This window comes from Myotis brandtii, unplaced genomic scaffold (assembly GCF_000412655.1).
Source record: "Myotis brandtii unplaced genomic scaffold, ASM41265v1 scaffold847, whole genome shotgun sequence".
Lineage (NCBI taxonomy): Eukaryota > Metazoa > Chordata > Mammalia > Chiroptera > Vespertilionidae > Myotis > Myotis brandtii.
In genome coordinates this window covers 445,104-464,334 of record NW_005371441.1, presented here as the reverse complement: position 1 = coordinate 464,334, position 19,231 = coordinate 445,104, and the positions used below count along the sequence as shown (strand labels likewise).

General features: G+C 41.8%; 1 protein-coding gene and 1 long non-coding RNA gene across 2 annotated transcripts in view; one reads left to right on the top strand and one right to left on the bottom strand.

Annotated features, from left to right (window-relative positions):
* Positions 1–19,224, bottom strand: part of UST (uronyl-2-sulfotransferase) — a 280,713-nt gene extending 261,489 nt beyond the window's left edge. Inside the window, exon 1 of the mRNA XM_005884691.2 lies at positions 19,059–19,224. Within this exon, the coding sequence (XP_005884753.1) occupies positions 19,059–19,152 (94 nt within the window). The 5' untranslated portion in view covers positions 19,153–19,224. The remainder of the gene's footprint in view (positions 1–19,058) is intronic.
* On the top strand, positions 7–1,987 carry LOC106724502. The gene is made up of 2 exons (XR_001360316.1): positions 7–1,369; positions 1,924–1,987. It is a non-coding gene; the product is annotated as an uncharacterized LOC106724502 (long non-coding RNA).
* Positions 19,225–19,231: the final 7 nt, after the last annotated feature.

The window sequence follows — 19,231 nt, the reverse complement described above, 5'->3', positions numbered from 1 at the left end:
CGCCAGCGTGGACCCCCCGGCTTTGTGTCTGTCGGTGTCGGCGTGTTTTGTCCCGGTTCAGGCTCCTCTGAAAAACGGCAGGGAGGAACGAGAGGCGGACACCAGCCCCATGCTCCACCTCCTTGACAGGGGTTTTCCTCCTTCTCCTCCCCTTTCTCCCTCCGGCTCTCCGCGGCCCTCTCTCCTCCCTCTCCCCTCCCTCTCTCCACTCGGGTCTCCGGGTTTCTCTCCGGTGTCACGTTACTGCCTCTGCCTGGGGAGGGGCGGGGGGCGCGGCGATGATTCGCAACGAGGAAGAAAGTTTCTGGGTGTTTTTTCCTTCCCCCTTTCGCTACAATCTGGCCTCCGTGCCTGCGCCACCAGCGACCTCTTGGGGGCCCCGCTGACTTCCCTCTCGTAAACAGTCACGGGCAGGAAGAAGCACGACTTCTTTTACTGTGCATTTCATTGCAGAAGCTCGGTTCTCCTTCTGCGTCCCGAACTGTTCGCCGACGGCCGATCACAGGCACCGGGATAGAGATTCAAGACTTTGCTGCGATGGTGAAAGAGCAAGTGGTGTAAATTAGAATTCAACGCTCCCCGTAGGGCCAGGCTTTCGCCCGGACTCCTGAGCAGAAACAGCTTTCTTCTCGCTTGTTCCTCGTGCTGCAGCTACTCATCCACGGTAGCGACCAGAGAGAGACAAGGGTGCGAGGTACGAAGAGACTCAAGGAGGTCATGCCGCTAGCAGATGCAAAGGGGAAAGACCCTACACTCCCACTTCATCCTGCCTCCCTCCCTTCCAAGGGAAAGTAACTCCTGGACCTGGGCAGAAAGGCTGCAGCAAATACAGATCAGCTGATGGGAATGGATGGGCCATGCAGGAAAGGGCTGCCCTCATCAGCCACCCTTTTCGTAAGAATCATTTACTGCTCTGTATAGAAGCTGTAACACCTGAGGCTTTAGTGACTTGTCCAAGGCCACAAGGGCTACTAGCAATCGGCTTGGGAGCTGCATTCAAACCTGTTTGAGCCTGGAGCTCACTATACTAACCACTACACAGAACTGTCACCCAGCCAGGGCCCTTTTGTCTCACGATTTGCAGGGTGATTAGAGGGTGAGATAGAACTCATTTAGCCCAGGCCACAGTGAGAAACGGAAACCTCAGCTTTTGATGCTTATCTCTCTCTCCCTACTCACTCTGTACTGTAGCTGACAACCAGATTGAAAGAAGAACCAGGAGTCAGGGACCATGATAACTCTATGACTGTCCTGAAAACCTCTATAAAGTCGGGGTAGCTGAAACATTTTTAACGGAAAATTAGGGAATAGGATCCTGAGATCAAAAGCTTACAATTTAAGAATAATTTGGTTGAACCAAAACCCATATGTGAGTATCTCTAGTTCCTGATCTGAAAGCAATAAAGAGACACATAGATAAGCTGCAGAGACTTATAAATGAAGCGGGCAGTGTCACACACATATTCACAAGTGCAGGTGCACAAATTCTACTTCCCAGTTTTATGTTGCCCTCGCCCACTTTCTCACTGAAAATCCTAGAGGGTTAATGATTTATCTCACATTTATTGCATGAATCAGAGATTTAGATTAATACACACATTGTAGAAATGGAATGCCCCTGAGGCAATCAGTCATTGCTCATTAATGTGAATTAAAACACTGAGTAGCCAGAAAAAGGCTCCCCATTAATAATTTTTGAGTTAATGAAGAGGGGCTACAAGATGGGAGGATCAAAGCAATTTCCATAATATTTTAAGACCACCTTTGACAAATTGGACCTGTACCTGAGGCCTGGCCCCATAATGTGAGTGTTTTTCATTAGAAAAAAAATGTGCAAGATCCTTTGGGCTCACAAGGACCACCCCAGGTCTAGAGACTTCTCTCCCAGAATGCACTGAGAAACCTCCTGTTCATTCTCCTAAGGACAGAAATCTGAGCAACCATGAGGTTATAACAAGAAGAAAGGAAATAAACATCTCAAAATAAATGTATGGGAATGAAAGTTTGCTATTTTTTTATCCTCGCCCTAGGATATGATGCTTTTATTTATTTTTTTCATTGATTCTAGAGAGAGAGGAAGTGAGAGGGAGAGAGAGAGAGAGAGAGACATATGGCTAGGTTGCCTCCTGCATGCGCCCCCACTGGGGATCAAGCCTGAAACCCAGGCTTGTGCCCTGACCCGGAACTCAAAATAACAATGGCTTAGACAAAATGAAAGTGCAAACAAGTCCAGAAATAGGCAATCCAGAGTTCATGAGCCATCTCGGCTCCCATCAGGGACCTATTGGAGCGTTTTGTTCTACCCAGCATGTGGCTTCCATTGTAAAGGTCACCTCATGATTCAAGGTGGCCCTTGGAGCTCCAGTCATTATGTTTATGTTCCAGCTGGCAACAGGGGAAAGCAAAAGAGGGAAAGAAAACTTCCTCCCAGCAGCAAAGGTTCTTTTTAAGCTGTGCTCCAAAAATGCCTCCATCGTCTTCTTAGAGGTCTTTGGCCAAACGATAGTCACCGGACTATGTTCAGTTGTAAGGGAGGACCAGGAAATAGAGACTTCAGCTGGGTACATTGCTGCCACCCAAAAATCAGGATGCTATTACTAAAGTAAGAAAGGACCGGCAATCAGCAGTCACGTGGCCATCAGCAGTCCCTGCCAGTCCTCCTTCCTGCTCCCAGCCTTTCCCTCTACATTCCATTCCTCTCACAGCAGCCAGAAGGTAATTCCTCTGCTCACAACTTGTCAATGGCTCTTGACATACTTAAAGTAAAAGCCAAAGTCCTTCTGGTGCCCTTCGAGGCCCTTTGTGATCTGGCTCCACTGTCAATCTGACCTCATCTCCTATCTCTTTTCCCTTCTCATCCTGCCCCATTGCACATCAGACAGACAAAACTGGCCCCTCTATTAGGGCCTTTGCATTTGTGGTCTCCTCTGCCTAGGACTTTCTTTTCCCATATTTCCATCGGGTTTGTCCTGTGACTTCCTTCCAGTTTCTGTACAATGTTATCTCGTCAAAGGACTCTCCCCTGACTACCCCATACGTAGTGCATGCCCGCACCTACGTTCTTTATTCCCTTGGCCTTCTTTAATTGTCTCCATAGAACCTACCACCACCTGAAATGTTAGCATGTTTTATTTAATGTGTATCTCTCCTCACTAGGAAACAAGCATCATGAGAGCCATGATTTTGTCTCATTCCTTCACTGCTTTTTCCCCAGCACCTAGGACAATGCTGAAAGGTAGTCATCACTCAGTAGATCAACTCTCATTGCTCTGTGATTCAGGGTGGCCCTGCATCTTGCTAGAACGTTCAATGATCATCAAAGGGATTGTTTGACGTTAAAATATATATTTGTTAAAAGAAAATGAATGAATGAATCCTTCACCCACTCCATGAACCCTAGTCTAATTAGAAACTCAGCTAATCCCTGTGTTATAAAAGCCTCAAAATTGTAAAAGGAATATGAATCCAGGGGTTTGCCTGCTGTTACCATTCACCTTTGCAGAAGTGTCCTTATCGTCGGGATTGTTGCTCATTTCAGGGATTGAGGCACTCATGCTCCTGGAAAACCAAGCTCGCGCAGCTGTAGAAGATCACCAAGGCTGTGTTCTACCCTCTTCTTTTACTGCGTGGCTAAAAGTAGGGCTCTTTCGGGAAAATGTTTCAGTTGGATGCCCATATTGCAATGATGGTAAATCACAAACCACCCTGATCTGTTTCTCTGCCTTGGAATTGCGAGTCAGGTGAGAGCATGGGTTTTAATGTAAAGATTAAAACATCACTTGTTTCCAGTCTTGTGGATCCCTGGTCATTGTGTCTACGGGAACTTGGTCTTGGGTTCTCTGTACGCTCCCCAGAGTGCATCCTAAACGGACCTACCCGCACATGAAGAACAAGAGGTGCTCTCCACCCATGCACCCGCATTACCCTGCCCCCTCTCTTAAGGAGACAAAATGTATAAATAAGCAAGCAAGCAAATAAAGAAAGCATTAAAGAAAGGGCTTTTAAATCTTAAATGTTTTGTAATAAATGACAATTACTAAACTATTAGTTAAAATTACTATGTTCCTAGCATCTAATCACTTTACATGAATTAAGCCTTTTAATCCCCACAACAACCTCATGCTGTAGGCACTATTATTTTCCTCATTTTACACATGAGGAAACAGACTATGAGAATAATGGATATATCAACTATGGGAAACCTAGTGGGGGAAGGTTTCCCAGAAGAGATGGTACATGAGCTGGATTATAGGATGAGTAGGATTTAGTTGCCCAGGGGGAACTCCCAAGTAATTCGAACTGACTGAGAAAGAGTGCAAATTCGTGTCTGGTAGACAATGGTTGAGCCTGCTCAGAGATGCATCATTGCTAAGAATGGGGGGATTCCAACCACAGGAACCAACTGAAGTTTCCCCGAAGGTTCTTTAAAGATTCGCCCCTTTGTGCCAGTGCCTGTCAGCCTCTTAGCTCTTAGGCAAGGGTTAAGCAGAAATCCTTGATCCTATTTTAATTAAATGGATGTTGCAGAGAAAACAATATTAATATAGGGAGAGCACAAAAGACAGGCATGGCTTAGATTTTTGCAGGAAAAAACCACTGATCCAAAATGATACCGTTAAGTGCAGACACTGTTTCATAGTCCTAACGTGACACAGAGCAAGTTTAATTGCTGCAACGTGGTGGAATCTTCCAACCCTGAGAAAAGTGAGGGCCCACAACAGGTCTTTTTCTTTCCACAGTGAATTTTCTTTAAAAGTCTTTGTTTAGTCTGCATAAAAAGTCTATAAAAACATTCAACTTTTTTTGTCTTTGGTTTACAACTAAAGACAAAAGCCTTCTTAATATTGAATGTCTAACTTAATAAATAAGAACTATGTCACTTTTACCGTGTAGATTGCTGTTTGATCCGTGCTTTTAAAGCTCTTGGCAGTAGAAATGAGCACTAACTTTAGAGTCGATTGTCTGTCTGATTTATTTTTCACCATGCTCTTATGGGGTTCTAAATTGCATCTAATTACCTGCTTATATTTTTCACATAAAAATTCTTGACTATACTCTTAATCTATGTTAATAGAGTTTAAATTCAATATATCCTTTCAATCATGCAATAAGTATGCATTTAGCACTATTAGGTGCCTACCACTCTGCTAATTGCCCCAAAGCAGAACAGAGAAGTGTAGGCCCAGCTGTTCAGCCCTCAAAGAGTTTGCTCTTTGCCAGGGTTGTCATAGTGAATAAATTCGACGACAGTGCAAGGCCGTATGGAATTAAATGCTAAATTGTTTGTTACACACTAACAAAATAAAGCCACTCCAATCTTTAGAGAAATCAAATATTCGAGGCATCTCTAAAAGAAATGCCTTTCTTTAATTTATAAAACTATCTTCCAAATCTTTGTCCTTTGAGTGTGGAAGTGATTTTTAGATTTGTGAGTTACTCATAAGCAAGTATGATGAATAAAGTAGACGATGAAATTGGTAATTACTTTTGGTCCAAGAGTGGTGTGACTCTGAAGTCATGGTGATGATGTTCTTGTACTTTAAGTTGATTGTATCTAATGCACATTATCGGTGGGTAGGAAGCCAGGTGTCAGGCCAGGGAGATAGAGGGGTCTGCAAGGGGCAGGAACAGCCTGGGAAAGTGGAAATTTACATGAGGCCTCTAAAGTCATTATTTCTATAACTAGTTGAATAATGCTTTTTAAAATGAACTTCGTGTGATGCTATGTTACTGGTCTATTATAAAATATGCCTGTTGCTTTTCATGCTGCTAAGCACAAATATAAATTCCAATATATTCATTTATCACAAAATACATTTTTTCTTTTAATCAGATCAGTGATTTGATTGACTCATCTGCCTTGCTTAAAAGGGATGAAAAGAAAGTAATAGAATGTTTTTTTAATTATTAATCCAAATGAGTGTTGTCACCTTCACATTGATATTTAAATCCCAGTGTATTGCTTAAAATAAAATAAAAAATGACACTTTATTTCATTTTCTATAACTGACCACATCTCACTCCAGTGTCCCATTCCCTCAAGTGAGTGAGTAAGAGATGGTGGGAATTGATCCAGCTCAGCCTGTTCTGGTTGGAAACAATCTCTTTCCGGTTACACTAGGTGAAATTAGTCACTTTGGGATCAGTACTCAGTCAAATTCAAGGTGCAAACTCCCTGCAAAGGCCCCCCTCTTCCTGGCTAAGAGGGTTTCATGTTGGGAACCTGTAGTGCTTCCAGAGGGAGGCGCAGGTGCTGTGGCTCACAGACTGTCTCCAGTGCCCTGTGACTTCGACTGCTGCAGCCCCAACAGGTGACATCTCCATCTGCTCTCTGCTTCTCATTGCTGTGGCTCCTAGCTTAGGGCCTGGATGGAATTGGATGTGAACAAAACCAACTCCATCTCTGTGTCCTGGGTTTCATTTTTAAGTGTCATGCTTGACCTTTGAACAACCTCACTGTCCTTAGCAAGTGTATCAGCCTTCCAGTAGCTGATTATCTGAGTTCCTTAAAATGTAGCCATAAATTTTTTGTTAGTAATGGCCAGAGTGTCATTACAACTGGCAATGTCAGTTGTATATCAAACTGGCAATAGTATGGATTATAAACAATCTCATTGCTACCAGCCATTCCCAGATTCAGCCCTGCTGTCATGGTAGGCTAATTCCCCGTTCTGACAATGGACTCTGTACAAAACCCTGACCCTTTGAAGTGTATATCTCTGCCTTGCCTCAGGACAAGTTGTGTTAATAAAAAGCATGAGGTCCTGGGATGAGGAGACCTGAGAACTTAGATCTTGGATCTTAGCTCCTTTAGCTAAGCTCCTCTGACCCCCAAGTGCCTTTCAAAATTATATTTCGTCTCATGACTCTTTATTAGCCTCTGGACTCTTACTTAATCTACGCACAGCCTTCTCCAGATTCCTGAACCTTTCTTGATGCTGGAATAAGAACCCCGGCATCTCATCTATCACAAGACCGCCAAGAGGTATGGCCCTGACACTGCTGCATTCTTTGTCCCTTTGTCTTCTCAATCACTAGTACCTGAGTTATACTATGAAAAAGTACAGTAACTGGAATCTATAGCAGAGAATAGTCTGCACAGAATTTCTGGGTTAACTCTTCTGCTCTGACCTTACATTCCCATAAATAAATTCTCTATAATAAACTCCATTATATTCCATGGAGTTTCCCACTTCATTTGTCAGTCTTGCTACCTTCTCCTTAGAGTGGCCATTTGCCCCACTATGGGACAAACTGCCTCTGCTACAGTCTCCTCACCATGTACAAAGTGACCGCCAGCTCTGATAAAGACAAAACCTTCTTAATATTGCAGACCCCTTGCAGACCCCTCCATCTCCCTGGCCTGACACCTGGGAGTGCTCACCTTCTGTCACCCCAGGAACTTTTCTGGATCTCACTGTGTCCTACGTGTCCAAGACAGACCTGAAGGACCATCTTAGGCCTCTGTGCTTAGAATGCTTTCTCAACCACTTCTGACCTCTGCTACCTGGCACTATGCCAGCCCAGGGATTTTCTAGGAGGACTAATATATCATGCATTGGTTTCAGGAAGTGAAAACAAGCCCCGCATCCTGGGGGGTGCCTCTGTCTTAGTCAGTGCTAGCTGCTATAACAAAACTCTATAGGCTGGATGGCTTAAATCACAAACATTTACTTCTCACAGTTCTGGAGACTGAAAGTCCAAGAACAAGGCCTCAGCAGATCCAGTGGCTGGTGAGAGCCTACTTCCTGGTTTGTATCCTCACATAGCAGAGAAAGGGAGCAGGAGGAGGAGAGGGTATGTGTCCAATCTCTTCTTGTAAGGGCACTAATCCCATTCATGAGATTGACTAATCACCTCCGAGAAGCTCCACTACCAAAGATCTACACATTGGAGATTAGGGTTTCCATCTATGGACAAACATTCAGCCCATAGAAGCTCCAAATTATCTGTTTTGTTTTTTGTGGGGTTTTTTTCAAACTTCCCTGAATAGTAGTATTTGAATTTGGAGTGAGACAGCCATGATCACTGTTTCTCATGACTTGCCTTTATTCTCTCTTTTCCTCTACCCTCCTCCTCAATCCCCACAAACCTGAAGTGCTTTCTGTGTCAATGTTAACAAAAGAGCCGCAGGAAAAGAAACTGGAAGGCCAGGGAAATATTTCAAACTACATCATCCTCATTATTCACCTTTGGGCCTTTTATTTCTGAATTTATTTTTGTGTTGGCAGTTTCAATGATGAAAACTACCTCCATCCTTCAAAGACTGATTTGATTTTTAGACATAGCCAAAGAGTGTTTCAAGGCAAATCTATTGAATAAAGTGGATGTAATAGTTGGTCGATACACTAAGGCATTGATAGAAGAGAGCAAAGGGAAGCAAAAGAAAAAGAGAGGAAGGAAGGAAGGAAGGAAGGAAGGAAGGAAGGAAGGAAGGAAGGAAGGAGAAGGAAGAGCAATTGGGGAGTTACCCTGGTATATGTGGTAGAAGTGAACTGAAAATAGTCAGGAGCTGGTAACATTTGTCCTTTCCTTAACAGTCTCTTGAAAGCCTACCTGACTAAATTATGCAACCTAGAGTTACATTTGCATGGAAGGACAGTACAAACCAGACATTCAGTGACCAACAAGTTGTTGCTTATATCTAAACTCTATGCAATGACGTGACTTATAAAAACTTAACTTTTAACTTATATTAAAGGACATCTGTATTTAAACTCAAAAGTTGCCCTTCATGGTTGTTCCCTAGGACTGGCCACTATGATATCATTGGCCAACTAAAGGCTCTATTGGAAATTGTCTTAGTATTTTCTCTATTTTTTACAAATTGTAATATACCTCTGGTATAGATAGAGTGAAAGGGAAAATGCTCACCAGTTGCTTTCATGTTATTTTTAGTTGCCTTTTACTTAGCCATGTATCCACAGAATTGAATTTCTAGCCAACCTTAATTCCTCATCTCCAAGATCCTTGTCAATTCACAATGCTAAGCTGGTACTTTCCTCATTTTAAAGGTCAGTGTTTGGTGTTAATGTGTAACAGCCGAAATTGATATAGACATGATATCCTTTTTTTCTCCCTTCTTAATCATGTCATTAGTTCTTGTTCAATGGGCATGTCACATACCTTCCTGTCTTCTTAGAGAAAAATATTGCTCAAGCTTTGCAAAGTGCTTTAAAACAATTTTTTGAACAACAGCCAAGAACTGAACTGTGAAACTGGAGAGTCAGCTCTCCAGTCGAAAAATCTTTATAGAATAAAGATTGTCAAGGTCATTTTAATAGATTGTTTAAGAAAATAATAGAGCTGGAAATATAATAGTCCAGCTCTGCAAATTACTAGCTTTCTGACCTAAGGTCAATTACTTATCCTCTTAGCACCTCAGTTTCACTTCTGTAAAGAATGGATAATAAGGACTACACTCCTGGGCTCACAGGGCTCTTGGATGAGATTTACCTGGTAGGAGACAAACATCACCAGCTAGCTGCCTTTCTCTCGGTGGTACTTGCAGTGAAGTGATCTAAGAAATTATCCTACCTAGGGAAACTGGACTTCAGAATTTATAGTAGGGGGAAATTTTTTAAAGAGCAGACAATTTGGAGGAAGAAGCATGGGTCTTGGACTTACCTGGGAAGTATGTCATCTTTGGCAAGTCATATGAGTATGCTCTGAGTCTCACTGTCATATCCATAAGATGGAGTAAAGCACCTAGCATTCAATGATGAAATTAAATCCATTTTTACAGTGCTGGATACATGTAAGTTGGAAAACAAAAGATTCTTTTTAGAGCACAATGAATGAGATAGAAAGAAGCAGGAGATGCAACTGGAGAGAAGAATGCCAGGTCATGAAAGTCCTTCCAAGGTAAAAGATTTCAATGTTATTGTAGGTGTGATGGGAAGCCTTCAGAAGAATTAGAGAGGATTTAACCTCTCTGATTATTTTCAAATATTGCATTTTAAAATATTGATCTTGCTGCTATTTGAAGAACTTAATATAGATTTAAGGATGGTATCAATTGATAAATGATGGTGGCTTAGCTTTCAGCAACGGCGGAGGTGATGAGAAGTGGTCTAATGTGGAGAGTGTGTGTGCATGTGTGTGTGCTGGGTTGGCTATAGAATGGCCATAGAAACATTTTTGAGATGATCTGTCTCTCTGTCACTCTCTCTGTCTCCATTTTCCCCTCTCTCTTTTTTAAAGGTAGGAGATATTAGAGTTAGTGTGGTGATGGGGACACTCTAGTAGAAAGGGATAAACGGTGATGCAAGAAAGACAGGATGGATCCAGAATTAAGTGGAGAGTTTGATTTGTAATAGGAGCAAAGACACTTTGACCATTAAGAAAGGGGGCACATGTTTGAAATTTACTAATGAAGAAATAAAGAAAGTCTTGTGTGGTAGTATCTATTTTATCAACGAAATATGAGGCAGCTTGAGAGTGAAGATGTGGGCAAGAGGAGAGGTAGGAGGTTTGAAAAAAGAGAGCGTGCTGTGGCAGGATTGTTTCAGAGAGTGAAAAATCTGCATTGAAGAACTGCAATAGGATTGCTGAGTGTCTTTGAGATCATTGGAATGGATGGTTCTGAATTTAAAGTGAGTCTAGTCAGCACCAGTGTTGTGTTTTCCTGTGGCCCAGTTCAGTTATTTGTATGGAGGTGCTGAGTAGGTGTTTAGTTGTGCTTAATCTTAGCTGGAGATTTACTAGAGAAATGGAGAGAAGGCAGTGGTGTTAGTGTCTCTGCAAAGGAGGAGTATGATGTTGGACCCTGGAATCTAAACCGAGTGAGAAGAAAAATAATCAAATGAGGAGAACACTAATGCAGGTTTTGTGGGCCTAAAATTGATACAACTTGGGGGTCCCTCTTAAAGACAAGAATACAAAGTTAGGACTGCAGAATTAGGTAGAAGAGTTCATATTTAAAGTGACAAAAGTAATTATACGAAATTATGAATTTTATAAAGCTTATTGTGTTGATTAATTTTATGTGTCGACTTTATTGGCTAAAGGATGCCAAGCAGGCAAAATGTCTAAAGGTGTTTCCTGATGAGATTAGCATTTGAATTGGTGAACTGAGTAAAGCAGTGACTCTCTCCATCATGGAGGGGCATCATCCAATTTGTGGAGAACAAAAAGATGGAGAAAGGGCAAATTCGCTATCTCTCTGCTTGAAGTGAGAGAGCATCTTGTCCTTCATACATATATATGTGTGTGTGTGTGTGTGTGTGTGTGTGTGTGTGTGTGTGTGTGGCATATGGCATATTGGTTCTATTTCGGTGTTAATGTGTAACAGCCGAAATTGATATAGACATGATATCCTTTTTTTCTCCCTTCTTAATCATGTCATTAGTTCTTGTTCAATGGGCATGTCACATACCTTCCTGTCTTCTTAGAGAAAAATATTGCTCAAGCTTTGCAAAGTGCTTTAAAACAATTTTTTGAACAACAGCCAAGAACTGAACTGTGAAACTGGAGAGTCAGCTCTCCAGTCGAAAAATCTTTATAGAATAAAGATTGTCAAGGTCATTTTAATAGATTGTTTAAGAAAATAATAGAGCTGGAAATATAATAGTCCAGCTCTGCAAATTACTAGCTTTCTGACCTAAGGTCAATTACTTATCCTCTTAGCACCTCAGTTTCACTTCTGTAAAGAATGGATAATAAGGACTACACTCCTGGGCTCACAGGGCTCTTGGATGAGATTTACCTGGTAGGAGACAAACATCACCAGCTAGCTGCCTTTCTCTCTGTGGTACTTGCAGTGAAGTGATCTAAGAAATTATCCTACCTAGGGAAACTGGACTTCAGAATTTATAGTAGGGGGAAATTTTTTAAAGAGCAGACAATTTGGAGGAAGAAGCATGGGTCTTGGACTTACCTGGGAAGTATGTCATCTTTGGCAAGTCATATGAGTATGCTCTGAGTCTCACTGTCATATCCATAAGATGGAGTAAAGCACCTAGCATTCAATGATGAAATTAAATCCATTTTTACAGTGCTGGATACATGTAAGTTGGAAAACAAAAGATTCTTTTTAGAGCACAATGAATGAGATAGAAAGAAGCAGGAGATGCAACTGGAGAGAAGAATGCCAGGTCATGAAAGTCCTTCCAAGGTAAAAGATTTCAATGTTATTGTAGGTGTGATGGGAAGCCTTCAGAAGAATTAGAGAGGATTTAACCTCTCTGATTATTTTCAAATATTGCATTTTAAAATATTGATCTTGCTGCTATTTGAAGAACTTAATATAGATTTAAGGATGGTATCAATTGATAAATGATGGTGGCTTAGCTTTCAGCAATGGCGGAGGTGATGAGAAGTTGGTCTAATGTGGAGAGTGTGTGTGCATGTGTGTGTGCTGGGTTGGCTATAGAATGGCCATAGAAACATTTTTGAGATGATCTGTCTCTCTGTCACTCTCTCTGTCTCCATTTTCCCCTCTCTCTTTTTTAAAGGTAGGAGATATTAGAGTTAGTGTGGTGATGGGGACACTCTAGTAGAAAGGGATAAACGGTGATGCAAGAAAGACAGGATGGATCCAGAATTAAGTGGAGAGTTTGATTTGTAATAGGAGCAAAGACACTTTGACCATTAAGAAAGGGGGCACATGTTTGAAATTTACTAATGAAGAAATAAAGAAAGTCTTGTGTGGTAGTATCTATTTTATCAACGAAATATGAGGCAGCTTGAGAGTGAAGATGTGGGCAAGAGGAGAGGTAGGAGGTTTGAAAAAAGAGAGCGTGCTGTGGCAGGATTGTTTCAGAGAGTGAAAAATCTGCATTGAAGAACTGCAATAGGATTGCTGAGTGTCTTTGAGATCATTGGAATGGATGGTTCTGAATTTAAAGTGAGTCTAGTCAGCACCAGTGTTGTGTTTTCCTGTGGCCCAGTTCAGTTATTTGTATGGAGGTGCTGAGTAGGTGTTTAGTTGTGCTTAATCTTAGCTGGAGATTTACTAGAGAAATGGAGAGAAGGCAGTGGTGTTAGTGTCTCTGCAAAGGAGGAGTATGATGTTGGACCCTGGAATCTAAACCGAGTGAGAAGAAAAATAATCAAATGAGGAGAACACTAATGCAGGTTTTGTGGGCCTAAAATTGATACAACTTGGGGGTCCCTCTTAAAGACAAGAATACAAAGTTAGGACTGCAGAATTAGGTAGAAGAGTTCATATTTAAAGTGACAAAAGTAATTATACGAAATTATGAATTTTATAAAGCTTATTGTGTTGATTAATTTTATGTGTCGACTTTATTGGCTAAAGGATGCCAAGCAGGCAAAATGTCTAAAGGTGTTTCCTGATGAGATTAGCATTTGAATTGGTGAACTGAGTAAAGCAGTGACTCTCTCCATCATGGAGGGGCATCATCCAATTTGTGGAGAACAAAAAGATGGAGAAAGGGCAAATTCGCTATCTCTCTGCTTGAAGTGAGAGAGCATCTTGTCCTTCATACATATATATGTGTGTGTGTGTGTGTGTGTGTGTGTGTGTGTGTGTGTGTGTGTGGCATATGGCATATTGGTTCTATTTCTCTAGCTAACCCTGGCTAATATACTGGTAATTCCATAAACATAACATCCAGAGAATTTACACAATATTTTTATGAATTCACCACCTGAAATACCACCATGATATTATATTTCTTTTTTTAAAATTTCTTTATTGATTAAGTTATTACATATGTGTCCTTATCCCCCCGTTACTCCCCCCCCCCCCCACTCATGCCCTCACCTCCCTATTGTCTGTGTCCATTGGTTAGGCCTATATGCTTGCATATAAGTCCTTTGGTTGATCTCTCCCCCTTACCCCTACCCTCCCCTACCTTCCCTCTGAGGTTTGACGGTCTGAACGATGCTTCTCTGTCTCTGGATCTGCTTTTGTTCATCAGTTTATGTTGTTCATTATATTCAATAAATGAGTGAGATCATGTGATATTTATCTTTCTCTGAATGGCTTATTTCACTTAGCATAATGCTCTCCAGTTCCATTCATGCTGTTGCAAATAGTAAGAACTCCTTCTTTTTTTACCACAGCATAGTATTCCATTGTGTAGATATACCACCGTTTTTTAATCCACTCATCTACTGATGGGCACTTAGGCTGTTTCCAAATCTTAGCTATGGTATATTGTGCTGCTATGAACATAGGGGTACCTATATCCTTTCTAATTGGTGTTTCTAGTTTCTTGGGATATATTCCTAGAAGTGGGATCACATGGTCAAATGGGAGTTCCATTTTTAGTTTTTTGAGGAAACTCCATGCTGTTCTCCATGATATTATATTTCTTACATATGTTAGTTGCATAACCTTTAATCACCTCTTCATGTGACTACAATTTTGTAATACTTTTCTTTCTGTACATAAAATAGATAATTCAGCCCTCTCTAACATGAATGATTGAAAAGTGTTTTTTGGTATCTGAGATACAAAAATTATTTGACATCACACACAGACACCCTGACTCTTTGTAGTACAGCTATAGGTTTCTCCTCTACTACTGCAAGAATTTTGATAAATTCTAGTTTATATAATTCCTATCATAAAAGAAAAAACTCTGCAGGCTTTTCTTCTATGCATTGCATTATCAAGAATATTCATGACAGGTAAGAACTCCAATTTGGTCAGGCATTAAGTGAGAATCAAAGGCAGCACTGACACAATTTTATACAACAGGCTTCCCTACAGGGTTTCTTACTACCTGCAGGATGTAGGTATGGGCCCTGTGGCACAAGGTTGCCAACGAATGGTTATTGGTGCCAATTCAGTGCCAACAGGAACCCCCAATGTGTGGTGCAGTGAAGAAGGACACTTTATTCTGTGTAAAACAGCTCAATAGTGATTCAGCTCAGCTGTGAAAACAGCACAGCTGTGAGGCAGCCCTGGGGCCGGGTCCCTCTCCTGCTAGACAGCTCTGCTCCTCTCCTCAATGGTCTGCTCTGCTCTGCTCCTTGCCTGTCTGCTATGTGCTGCGCTGGACTGTCTCTCTCTGCTTTGGTTTCCTTCACTCTGTGCCAGTCATCTCGGGTCTGTGCTGTTCTAGCTAGACACCTCTGGTGTTTCCGCTCAGCTAGGGAAGCACAGTCTTCAGTGAAAGGAAAAGTGTGCCCCCAGAGTTAGAAAGCTGGTTTATATGGATAGAAGTCCCTGCCTCTGCTCCCTGATTGGCCTGTCTTCATGTAAATGAGGACTCCAAATCCTTACAGTTTGATTGGTCCAAAAGGCACTGTCTTGATAGGACAAAATAGAGCCACTCTGAGTGGTCTGAGCTGTGCAGCTCCAATTGGATAGGGAAAGCCTCAGTCCTATGGGTTGAAATAGGATTCCAGGAACTCCTTTATAAGGGCTGGCTCAATGGCAGAACACAGTGCAGGCAGGCAGTTCCGTGCAGCCTTCTTCCCGAAGTGCAGTTTGTATGAGAGGGCCCTGTGCAGAAATGGCTGCTAGGCTCTATTTTGTTTTGTTTTTGTTGTTTTTATTTTATTTTAGCCCATTTAGCCACCAGAATCCCTTCTTAGTAGGTGTCTTCTTTCTCAGTGTTCACATTTTATGCCACAAGGTCATGCAACGATTGTCCCCTTGTCATGACCCAAGAGGAGATGATGTTGCAGGCAGTAGGAGGAATCCTGAAGCCATTACTACACTAGCACAGCTAGCGATTATGTGACTATACTCAGAGTTGATTGTAAACCCTGTATCCCAACAAAATCCAATACAAATGTACTTCTCCCAAAAGCTTTCCCTCAGCTTTGTCCTAAAAATACCCACAGCCACTCAACACCATGTTACTGAAAGGGAAGTGTGATAGCAGGCAAGACAGAGTGAACGGGAGGTCACTTTTTTCGCTATTGTTAAACATCCAACAGCTTCTCTTCAAGTGTCTCAGTTATGTCCTTTGCTCATTTTTCTCTAGAAGTGACTGTCATTTTCCCTAGTGATTTTTTTAAGTATTATCAATCTTAACACTTTGGCTTGTTATATTTTAAGGCGTGTAGAATGGTCCAAAAGTCACTCTGAGAACTTACTCACCACAAAAACATGTGACCATGTGAGTACTTTGGCAGTTTCTAGAACTTGCCAAGGGCTGTGCTGGGGTGGGGCCTGAAACAGGCTTCATTAGCCTTTTGAGAAATTTGTCTCTGGCTCAGACCAATAGAACAGAGGTTCTGATGAAATTTTAAGAGACTGCTGTCATTGAGAAATCAGTCCCTGCATAGCTCCCTTTTGCTTCCCCAGTTGTCCCTTATCTTTCCCTTCTGGTCCCAGTATTACACTGTGGCTTGTGTGGTGGGTAGGGAGGGAGGAGGGCACGTTGGGATTGACTAGAAAAGACAAATCCAGACCTCTGGGTCTGACACTTGGGCTGAAGATTTCTTTGAGACTTGATTTCTGCTTCCTTATGGTCTTGGAGTTCCCTCTGCAGGGTATGAATGAGAAGAGAAATACCTATAGGAAAAGAAAACTATACTAACACTTTACAATGGCATCCTGAACAGCTGAACAAAGGAATTAAAATAGCTCATGGGTATTAGATTTCTCCCAAGGCGAACAGCCCTGTATAGCAGTGAGTGCTGTGGGCCTCCCTTACTGCCTTAGTTGTCTGTCTCTAAGTGGACAGCCATTCCCTTTTGCTTTAGGAGAATGTTCAAAAACCTGCTTCTTGAGAAATGTCTGCATCACAGGTAGATTTGAAACCCTCCCCCTCCCCCCTCCCCCATTGGAATCTCCCCTTAAGTTCTTTCAGATGACGGGTTAAAGTATAACTGTTTCTCTGGAACAGACTATTAACCAGGTTTAGTTTCTAAAGTCAATTTAGCAGTCTACTTACAGTACTGATGAAATGTGAGAACAAGACAGGTAGGTTTTGATGCTAACAGTCTAGAAAGACAAGGGCAGTGAGATGATAGGAGGGTGTCAAGAAGAGCAGAAAACCAATCACCTTTCACAATTTAACCTAGATCGAAATGTGAACCTTTATCTTCTCATATTGTCCTGTTAGCCGCTGGGGTGTTGGGTATCGGTTTCATATGATTTCAAATCCGCTTGCTTATGACCTAAGTGACGTTTTAATCCACTTTTTAGGACCCAAACAATGTTGCTTCGATATATGGATGAAGTAAGTCTTGCCAGGATGCCATCCTTCTACGTTTGTTGTCTTTGTAAAGTAGTCAGCTGCCCAGCTGCGGAGGGGCCCTGCTAGGGGCCTAACAATAAGAACGTTGTGGAGAAACAACTATGGCAAAGGGCATCTAGACTGTAAATATTGAGCATTTGTGGGGACTATTTGGGAGTTGCAGTTTGTACCAGGTGACTCTTCGCTAACCTAACAATTTTCTAAAAACCCTGGGGGCATTGACAATAGACATTGGTGATGAGCCACCCAAAGACTCAGTGAAAGAGATCTGCCCACCCACCAACCCTGACTTCTTGTTCCCAGGCAACGTGCTATAGCAACGGGAAATTTCACTTTTGCAGGCAGCTGGAAACCAGCGCTTGGTTGAACACAGACCTTCCTGAGGGCCTGCTCTCCTGAGGGCTTCCCCACTATACAGGGGTACATCTCGTATTAAATTTGGAATTTATTCCTTCACTTCCCCTTTCCTAGAAGAATAGCATGATTAAGCTATCATTTGTTTGGAGTATGTTATTTCTTTGTTTGGCTTATTAAGAAGAGATAACATCCCATATGCTATTATCTTGTGAAATTATTATAATTCCCACAGTGAACCTGTGCTAAATAAATTGCTGGCAAATACAGAATCAGTCTCTGAGTATAATTTTGTTGCATCCCCAAAACAAAATCAAAACACTTGGGAAGGAATATTACTTATTAAATTAGGAATGTAAGAGAAAAAAATTTAATTTGAAAATTTAAGCAACTCAGTTAAGGTAAAGCATCATTTAAATTACGTTTTTCTTGTATCTGGCGGTGGGGGCGGGCAAGGGGGAGACAAACCTAAAATCCCCCACTGCCTAATTAGCATGTGTAGAAACACTAGACAGTAGAAACTAAAGTATACGACCAAATAAAAAGAAAGGTTCCCTCTCACCCCAATTATCCCTCAGAAAATGGACAATTATATTCCGTCCTTACTAATATATTATTTAGAACCAAAGACTATCTTGAGAAAGTCATATAGTCTGGAAAGTGGCTTAATCAGTGTTCATTTGCCATGCTAACAGAATAGGTGGGAAGCCAAAGAATTGTTTTCAGTTCAATTGAGGTATAATTTACATATCATAAAATTCACCTACTTTAATTGTGCATTTTGGTAAAGTTTAGTACATTTATGTAGTCTGGCATATAGTCTGGCATTTATATAGTAATGTATTAGACCAATTCCATTATCCCCAAAATGTTACTAACCCCTGCCGCCACCCACCTCAGCACCAGGCAACCACTTATTTGGTTTCTATCACCAAGTTTTGCATTAGTAGATGTACAAATAGAATCATACAATGTACTCTCTATCCTTGTTCCTTTGACTCACAGGAAGTTTTTGAGATTTACCCATGTTATTGCATGTAGTAGTTTTATACTTAATTTCTTATTGGGATAAAACATACCATTTAATCATAAATTTGCCATTGTAACCACTTTTATTGTGTTTGTGACATTGTGATTAATTATAAGAATATGTATTTGGTCTTTGTCCCAGTGTCTGGCACAGAGCTCCTAAAACTGAATTTCCTGAATGAGGAGAACAATGGATGTCTTTTGTTATGTTAATGAGATGACTTTTGGAAAGCCCCTAAATCTTCTAAGAATGAGGGCTGAGTGCCAAGTGATTGGAGGGGTAGAATTTTCAATCTCCCATCTGACCTCCAGGGAGCAGGGAGGGGCTGGAGGATGAATTTATTGCTAATGGCCAATAATTTAATCACTTGTGACTAAATAATGAAGCCTCACAAAACAAACAAACAAACAAAACAAAAAACCTTCCTTAAAGGACAGATTTGGAGAGCTTCCAGGGTGAAGGTGAGGAGATCTGAGGGCCTCCCCCCCGACCCCGGCACAACTTCGCGCGGCCTGGCGACCCTCGTGCCTGCCTCGGTTCCTTACCCAAATACTGCCGCAGGTCGAGCAGGAAGCGAGGGGGTCCCCCGCTGAGCTGGTAGAAGAGGGAGCCCAGGCAGAAGACCAGCAGGGTGGCCATGCAGAAACCGTAGTCCCGGAGGGAGAGGCGCAGGAAAGGAAGCTGGGAGACCCAGCGCTTCCAGCTGCCCAGGCCGGGG